Source organism: Crocuta crocuta, unplaced genomic scaffold (assembly GCF_008692635.1).
Source record: "Crocuta crocuta isolate KB4526 unplaced genomic scaffold, BGI_CrCroc_1.0 scaffold139, whole genome shotgun sequence".
NCBI classification, from domain to species: domain Eukaryota; kingdom Metazoa; phylum Chordata; class Mammalia; order Carnivora; family Hyaenidae; genus Crocuta; species Crocuta crocuta.
In genome coordinates, this window is record NW_027533258.1 from 10,157,764 (window position 1) to 10,165,955 (window position 8,192).

Here is an 8,192-nt window from a genome sequence, read left to right on the forward strand (position 1 = left end):
GAGTCCCCTACCTACCGCCATCATGGGCTCTGGTGGACCCAGGCGGGCCAGGTCACAAATGCCGGCGATGAAGGTGCGGCCGGCGGCGAGGTAATGACGCCCACTTTCCAGGAGGCTGTTCCCCATCTTGAGGAGCTGAGAAGCAACAGGGAGGGGTGGGGAGTTGCATGGCGCCCCCACAGCGGCCCCCCTGCCTCTCCCTTCCCAGGGCCGCATCCCTCCCTCGCTGAGCCCCTACTCCCAGGCGCTAACGCACAGCTAGCGCTTTCTCATCTCCTCCGGCTCCGTGCCTGGAGGCGAAGTCCTCCCAGCCTGTGACCAAAGCCCCTGACAGCTGGCTCCAGCCTATCTTTCTCCGTCCACTTCCACGTATCCCTCCCTGCCCGGGCCCAGCCGCCTGGATCCAGAGCTTTCCAGAAACTCCATGCTCATGCACTGTACGGCTCACAAGGCAAAGGCGCTGCCTGGGTGGTTTTAATTCTAGCAGTCCCTGCCCGCGGGAGCTTTCCCATTCTGTGCACACGGAGCAATTTCCCTCATGAACAGGAATGTCAGCGGGCCCGTTAGGGTGCTGCACCCCCCCTTCGGCTGACAAACAAGGGGGCTTGAGAAATAATGGGAGAGTTGGGGCGCCTGGGTGGCTCAGTCGGTTGAGCGTCCGACCTCGGCTCAGGTCGTGATCTCACGGTTCGTGGGTTCGAGCCCCACGTCGGGCTCTGTGCTGACAGCTCGGAGCCTGGAGCTGCTTCCGATTCTGTGTCTCCCTCTCTCTCTCTCNTTTCCCTCATGAACAGGAATGGCAGCGGGCCCGTTAGGGTGCTGCACCCCCCCCCTTCGGCTGACAAACAAGGGGGCTTGAGAAATAATGGGAGAGTTGGGGCGCCTGGGTGGCTCAGTCGGTTGAGCGTCCGACCTCGGCTCAGGTCGTGATCTCACGGTTCGTGGGTTCGAGCCCCACGTCGGGCTCTGTGCTGACAGCTCGGAGCCTGGAGCTGCTTCCGATTCTGTGTCTCCCTCTCTCTCTCTCTGACCCTCCCCTGCTCACACTCTGTCTGTCTCTCAAAAATAAATAAACGTTAAAATCAATCAACTAATTTATTAAATAAATGCAAGAAATAAGGGGACAGCTGAGTGGCCCGAGGAGGGTCCCTGTGGTAGGGCCAGGCGGCCGAGTCAGAAACCAGAGTGAGGTTTCCTGACTTCTTGGCCTTGTTATCTTCTGTCACTGCACTGCCCCCCGAGGGGACACCACTCGGCTCTGGCCTGAGTCGCCGCAGCAGGGCTGCACAAGTGTTTGTGGAGCCCCTCAGCGCGGCCCGGGGGACAGGAGACCGCCAGGGACGTCCTGTGGAACGATCCTGGGCAGCGGGGGCCCACGAGAGCTTGGGCCACCTGGGTTCTCCGTGGACTTTTCCTGAACTGGAAATCACTTTCTAGGGCTCGTGAAGGCTACAGGAATTACAGCTTGACCTGATGGTCACTGACAGGCTCAGTGACGGTCAGGAAACCAACCACACCTCAACCTCACTGGAGGTCACCATGAGACGTGTGTCACCAGGACCCAGGACCCGGACGCTCCCAACCTGGCTGGGTGCAGCCGGGGCATAGAGCACCCAGGTTCCTCTTTTCTCTTTTTATTCTTTTCTTTTCTTCCTTCCTTCCTCTTCCTTCTTTTATTTACACTTGTTTATTTTTGAGAGACAGAGAGAGAGAGCATAAGCAGGGGAGGGTCAGAGGGAGAGGGAGTCACAGACTGAAACAGGCTCCAGGCTCTGAGCTGGCAGTCAGCACAGAGCCCGACGCGGGGCTCGAACCCACGAACCGCGAGATCATGACCTAAGCGAAAGTCGGACCCTTAACCGACGAAGCCACCCAGGCGCCCCTCTAATAAAATTTTTTTAATAGAGAGAGACAGCATGAGCAGGGGAGGGTCAGAGAGAGGGAGACACAGAATCCGAAGCAGCTCCAGGCTCCGAGCTGTCAGCACAGAGCCCGATGTGGGGCTCGAACCCACAAACTGCGAGATCATGACCTGAGCCGAAGTCGACGCTTAACCGACTGAGCCACCCAGGCGCCCCCTTATGATTTCCTTAATAACGCTTTCTCTCTTCTAGCCCCCTTCATTGTATAAACAGTATACAATACACACACCACATGAAATATTTGTTAATCAACTGTTTATGTTACTGGTAAAGCTTCTGGTCAGTGGCAGGCTATCAGTTAAGTTTTTGGGGATTCAAGAATTACATGTACAGTTTTGATTCTGTGGGGGGGGGGTCAGTGCCCCTAATCTTTATGTTGTTGAAAGGTCAACTGTATTTGCAAAACAGCTAAAATCTAAGTAAGGTCCATAGACAGGCATTGAATCATGCCGATGTCCATTTCCTGGTTTTGGTGAAAGTACTAGGATCACACAAGATGCCGCCAGTGTGGGAGGCTGGGCGAGGGGTGTGTGGGACCTCTCCGTACCGTCTACAGGCTTTGTGACTTCTTGTGAGTCTATAATTAACTCCAAATAGAACAGTTTTATTTAAAAATATATATTACTTTATCATGGGGGCACCTGGGTGGCTCAGTCGGTTAAGCGTCCGACTCTTGATTTCAGCTCAGGTCATGATCTTAGTTTCATGGGTTCGAGCCCCGCCACCGGCTCTGCGCTGAGCTTGGAGCCTGCTTGAGATTCTCTCCCTCCCTCCCTCTGCCCCTCTCCCCCACAGGGCTCTCTCTCTAAAACAAATACAATGAAAAACATTCTTATTAAAAAAGAAAGAGAAAACACTTGGCAAGTGTGAGAGACACACTGCAAGGGGACCTGGAGGTTCCCTCTCTTGCGTTATCCCCGCCCCCTGAGTGTGACACACCTGACTTGATTCCACCCAACAGGACACAGCAAAGGCCACGGGTCTGCGCGCCCATGGTCAGGTTGTGGCATGGGGCAGAGGTGCCGGACGCCGCTGTTCCTGAGACCTCACTTCCGTGTAAATCGAGGCCGTATTTGCACCATGTGCTACAAAACCCCTCCCACTGGCCTTGAGGAAGCAAGCCGCTTTGATGGGAACTGCCTAGGCAGGGGGGGCCACAGGGCAGGGGACAGCGTGGCTTCAAGGAGGTGAAGGTCTCAGTCCCACAGCCGCAAGGAGCTGAAGTCTGCCGTCAACCTCAGGAGCTTGGAAGGAGACGCCGAGCCTCCGATCGACTGCAGTGCATGAGACCCTGAGCAGAGGGCCAGCTAAGCTGTGCCCAGCTCCTGACCCGCAAAAACTATGACAACAAATATGCCTTGTTTTATGCCACTAAATTTGGAATAACTTGTTACACAGCAGTAGAAAGCTAACGCACTGATACATATATAACATGTGAGGCTGGGGTCAACGCTATGGGGAAAAACCAAACCCAGTAAAGGGGCAGGGAGTGTTTACAAGTGCGTGTGTACATTTTACAAAGAGTAGCCCTGGAGGGCCCTAGTGGCCTGTGTTTAAGTGTCTCACTGTTTTGCTTCCCAAAGGCTGGCTGTCAGCTCCCTGGGGGCAGAGCCGTCTTGCTGTCCTGAGGCCCAGGACCTGGCGTAATTTTGGGCTCACAGCCGCCCCAGTAAAACCCACAAGTTGAGTCTCGTCTTCCAGGACCCCAAGCTCTTGGAGGGTGTGGAACTTCCATCTCCTTCTCTATAGCCCCCAAAGTATTTACCCAACACGGTTAGCACTCAGAAACCCCTGGAACTCCTTCGAGGTCTCCAAGTTTCTCCCTGGCCCCGCCCCTCTCCTCTTAAGCCCATGCTACCTTTTCCAGCCGGGTCTCCAGTTCTGACACCTCGGCTTCCACCAGCTCGATAGAGGCCCTGGGAAAAGAGGGGTCAGGGGAACAGAGCTTGGGTGTGTGTGGTTGTGCACCCCAGTGGGGCTGGGGCTGCGATGAGGGGGGAAGGGGGAAGACAGAAAAGGCTGATGGGGTCAGAAGACCTGCCCGCCAGCCCTGGCTGTCACCCTGGGCGGCCTGAGAGCTAGCAGGGCCCAGACCAAAGCAGGAAGGGTAAAAAGAGAGGTGGATGTGGCGAGGGCAGGAAGTTGCTAACCGCCCCAGCAGGTGCTGGGGGAGGGGCAGGGTCCCAGGCGCCGGAGGAGGTAGTGTCTGCTCTGGGGAAAAGAGGGGCTATGAGGCCCCCTCTGCACAAGAAGGGCGGGTGGAGAGCATCAGAGTCTGGGGGTTCATAGTCGAGGCGCTACTAGGGCCTAAGAATGGCCTAGAAGCTCGATCCTGTCCCTTTGAGACTTAGTCCCTGGAAAGATGTCTGGTCTGGGCACGGGTGTGTGTCCACTGCGGATGGGGGTCGGACCTCACTCCCTCTGCCACCCAGACGTGTGCACACTTACCGGAATCGGGGTGAGTCCTTGAGACACTCCTCGAAATCCAGCTTGACCGTCATCTCGCCGACCGCACGGGGAGGGAGGGGCCGGATGGCGGGGGGGGGGCTGCAGGGGGAAAGCGCTCCCTGCCCCCAGAGGGGTTGAGGAGGCTGAGGAGGGGGGGATCCTCTCCTAGGAAGAGCCTGGGGAGGGGGGAGGAGGCTCAATTCCTTCCCAAAGGGTTAGGGGTGTCCAAGGAGGAGCTCTCACCTCACACTTGCAGACAGCACCGGGAGGGGCAGAGGCGGGGCGGCAGAAAAGCCACAGCCCCACCCACAGAGACTATCTTCAGTCTCCTTCCTCCCCAGTTCCAGAACCCGCTTCTTTCTCCTTCAGCCGTGCTGGGGGCCAGGGGTGGCGGGCAGATACCCTCTCCAGTCCTGATTCTGCCACTCAGAGGCTGTGTGACCCCGGGCCAGCTCTCTGATTCCTCAGTTTCCTCATCTGGAAGATGGGCAGGATGACCTCCCCACCCAGGGCCATTGTAGCAATTAAAGATGACGACACTGGCACATTTGTGGTTGATGGAGTCCCACCACCCAATCACTGGCCCCCTGCGGCAGTGGGGGGATTTCTGGGCACCGAGTCCAGTGCCCCAGGCGGCTCCAAGCTTTCTTCTCCCCTCTGCCTGCTGTGGTTTCCTGTACGCGGCAGGCCTTCCCTCCTCCCTTCTCCTCCGTGAATGAGCAGGCCCAGGCCCGGCTAAAGATGCGGGGCACCCAGGCTCCTTGCACTGCTCTTTATTGTCCACCTTGAGGACAGTGAGGGCAGGGGGAGGCTGGGACCCACCCCATCCCCAGCTGGCTACATTTTCCATGGTTTGGCTTTCTCCTCTTCTCGTCTTCCACTGAAGATGCAGGGCTCCATCTGGAGAGAGAAATGACCGGGTTACTGGCTTCCTTGCAGCAGGAGATCTGGCCCACGTGACCCTGGAACTCTCTAGAACTCACCCATTTAGGCCTTCTCCCTTCCCAGCTGGTTCAGGCTGNACTTTGAGTGGCTGCCACGCTCCGTCTCCAAGCATTCTGGGCTTTGCCAGGCAAGTTCCTTGGATACCAGCCACTGACACCAGCCCGACTCTGATCTGGACCCATGGTCTCTGTAGGACAGAGCAGCACCTGGAGGGGGTGGGGGCAGAGGGGAGTCGGGGGGGGGCGTGGGACCAATAGCTACTTCGAGGCTGGAGGGGGTCCCAACCCCTTCCAAGCCTCCCTGGCTCCTCTCTGTACAACGTGGGCCTTGCACACCAGGATGCTTGAGGCCGCTCTTAGCATCTGTTGCTGGTCTACCGATATGCAAAGAAGGGGGGTGGGGGGATGGGAGCTGGCCAGGAGCCAGCTAGGGGGACTGGTGCCCTCACCAGGCTGCGATTTTGTCGCTGTCACTTTCAGGCGGTCCTTGGTGGCCTTGTGATCCTGAGCGGGGCTTCCGGGGTGGTCCAACAGACGGACCTCAGTGCTTATGGGATTCTCCATCGCCCAGTTCAAGTTTGCAGAGCCTGGGAGCACCACGGGGTCAAGGCTGGGGCACCCCTCGGTCTGGGGCTGTCGCGCCCCCAGCCCGGGCTGGGCCCGCCCCGCTCTCACTGTCTTCTGTGTCCTCCTCCAGCTCGGGGTGGGGGGAGCACCTCAGGTATCTTCCTTTGATGTAATACTCCTTGCGTTGCTGCAGGTCAGTCTCCTGGTCTGACCTGATGGGGGCTGGCGCTGGGCACTGGTTTCTGAAGGCAGGGGAATCTGACGAGTCATCCCAGCCCATCTGAGTCTTATGGCCACCTAGGGCATCAGGGACCCCCAGGTGTCCATTATGGCCCCCTCTGCAGGGGAGAAGTTCCAGCCCTGGGTTTTCATCTCACTTCTCTAGCCTCTTCCCGTATTAGAAAATACCAGTGACGTCTCCATCCCCTGTGGTTTTCTTGGGCTTCCTGAGGACTATTCTGACGAGGTCCCCACCCCAGCTGTCTTGTCTTCCCTGGGGGTCACCTCCCAGCAGGGCCCTGGGCCAATGGCCACGGAGAAAGACAGGGCATGGTGAAGACTCTGGACTACAATTCCCATGAGCCCCTGGGGTCCCACCATAGCTAACCCTTGGCTTCTGGGATATGGTTCCTGATCACCAGGCCAATCTCATCTTTGACTCCTCTGGCCAGTCCTCCGATCCAGCCTGTCGCCACAGGCCTGGGCTCCGGGTCCAGCATCATGCCCCGACCGCCACCGCCTTCTTTGCTGTTGTGCTTGTTATCATCGAAGAGAAAACTTTTCCGAGTCCTGAAGAACTTTCCTTCATCATAGTGCGTCTTCCGGCGGTTGTCGAAGTCGCTGGAGTCTGCGGGCCATTGTAAGAAGCTTGGCTTTCCCGCCAGGCGCCAGGCTCTCGCTGACAGTTCCCTCTGCCTCCCCTTTCCGCTCAGTCCCCACCCTTCATCTCACGTGTCTTGGAAAAGTGGTCTGGAGCCCCCGAGCTTCTGTTATCACTATACTGGAGGACCTTGGGATAGAGCGTGTCCATTTTTGCCAACCTGAAGAGGAGGGAGCCTGGTGGGGGTCACCAAAGGGAAAGAACAAGGAGGGGCAGGTGGGAGATGGGGCCTAGCTGCCTGGGACCTCAGAGTTCAAGGGTGGAGGGAGGAAGAGGCCCCACAGCCCTACTGACCTCCGGCAGGGCTCTCACCTCTCGGCCAGCGCCTCGGGAGTCACTGCCCGAGAGGACGTCCCAGGCAGGTCCTTATCACTGCCCTGCAGTCTGCAGAGGAGGGACGTAGCCGTGGTGAGGGGTGAGCATCTGGAAGGATCCAGTCCCTGCAGCCTCCCTGCCTCCCCCGACCCTCTTTGAAGAGGGAAGGATCTGGACTGAAGGGTTAGGGGCTGAGGGCTCAGCACCTGAAGTAGGGAGTGCTGGGCTCATCCACGTTCACAAATCCATGGTCCTTGTCAGCGGGGTGGTACGTGGCCAGGATAGTCATTTCGTCCCCCCACTGAGACTTTTTCCTGGCATAGGAGGACACAAGAAAGGGGTAGGAAAATTTCCCTCCCTCACTCTTTCATTCAGAAACTTCTCGCACCCGCTCGTAGTCTCAGAGGCGTAGGAGTGAGGACGGGGGTCACACCTAACGGTAATCACGGACCAGCGTTTACCCTGGAGCAGCTGCTCTCCCAGGGCCTGGAACGTCAGCTTTCCCACCCCGTCGCCCTCGGCGGTCTCACTTCTGGTTCTCAGGACCCCGCCCCTTCCCCTAGCTCCGCCCCCGGGTCCGAAACCCCTCCCTCCGGGCTCAGTGCACGGTGCCCGCCCAGCTGAGCTCCTTACTTCTCCGCAATGGGGCATTTCTGCATCAAGATGGAGCTGTTGTATTTTAGGATGCTCCGGGGCCGGTCCTCACAAGGTTTGTGGGAGTGCAAGCAAGCTGACTCGGAGCGGGGACTGCGTCCGGAGTTGTACACCCCAGACCCCTCGGACCCGAGGCTGTAGGTCCCGGATACACTGGTTTCAGGGAAGGGCGCATTTAATCCGCCTGGGTATGGGCCGGACCCAGGGCCGAGGTCCGCAACCTCCCCAGGGTGCTGGTGGGGTCCGGAACCGAGGACCGCTACCTCCCCGGAGGGCCGGCTAGAGACAGGACTGATTCCCCCGGAGTGCAGGGAGGGCTCAGAACCGTGAAACGGGGCTACGCTGGAGAGCGGCCCGGCGTCTGCCTCGACTCCTCCGATTCCTCCAGGCACCCCCCTGGTCGCCCCTCCCGGGGATTCCCCACTGGGGCCGCCGGCAGCCCCCAGAACCGCGGGCTCCTCC

At 58.6% G+C, this 8,192-nt stretch overlaps 2 protein-coding genes across 2 annotated transcripts in view; both read right to left on the minus strand.

The window, feature by feature from the left end:
• The window catches only part of ACAP1 (ArfGAP with coiled-coil, ankyrin repeat and PH domains 1), a 12,027-nt gene extending 7,432 nt beyond the window's left edge, over positions 1–4,595 (minus strand). Inside the window, 3 exon segments of the mRNA XM_077746755.1 lie at positions 17–135; positions 3,781–3,838; positions 4,371–4,595. Coding sequence (XP_077602881.1) covers positions 17–135; positions 3,781–3,838; positions 4,371–4,423 — 230 coding nt within the window. The 5' untranslated portion in view covers positions 4,424–4,595.
• Positions 4,596–5,357: 762 nt separating this feature from the next.
• Positions 5,358–8,186, minus strand: LOC144217216 (uncharacterized). The gene is made up of 8 exons (XM_077746756.1): positions 7,710–8,186; positions 7,283–7,390; positions 7,074–7,145; positions 6,821–6,921; positions 6,489–6,728; positions 5,990–6,178; positions 5,764–5,901; positions 5,358–5,521 (listed from the first exon to the last, which is right to left on the minus strand). The coding sequence occupies exons 1-8, from the start codon at positions 7,733–7,735 to the stop codon at positions 5,358–5,360; spliced, it is 1,038 nt and encodes a 345-aa protein (XP_077602882.1). The 5' UTR covers positions 7,736–8,186.
• Between the last annotated feature and the right edge of the window lie 6 nt (positions 8,187–8,192).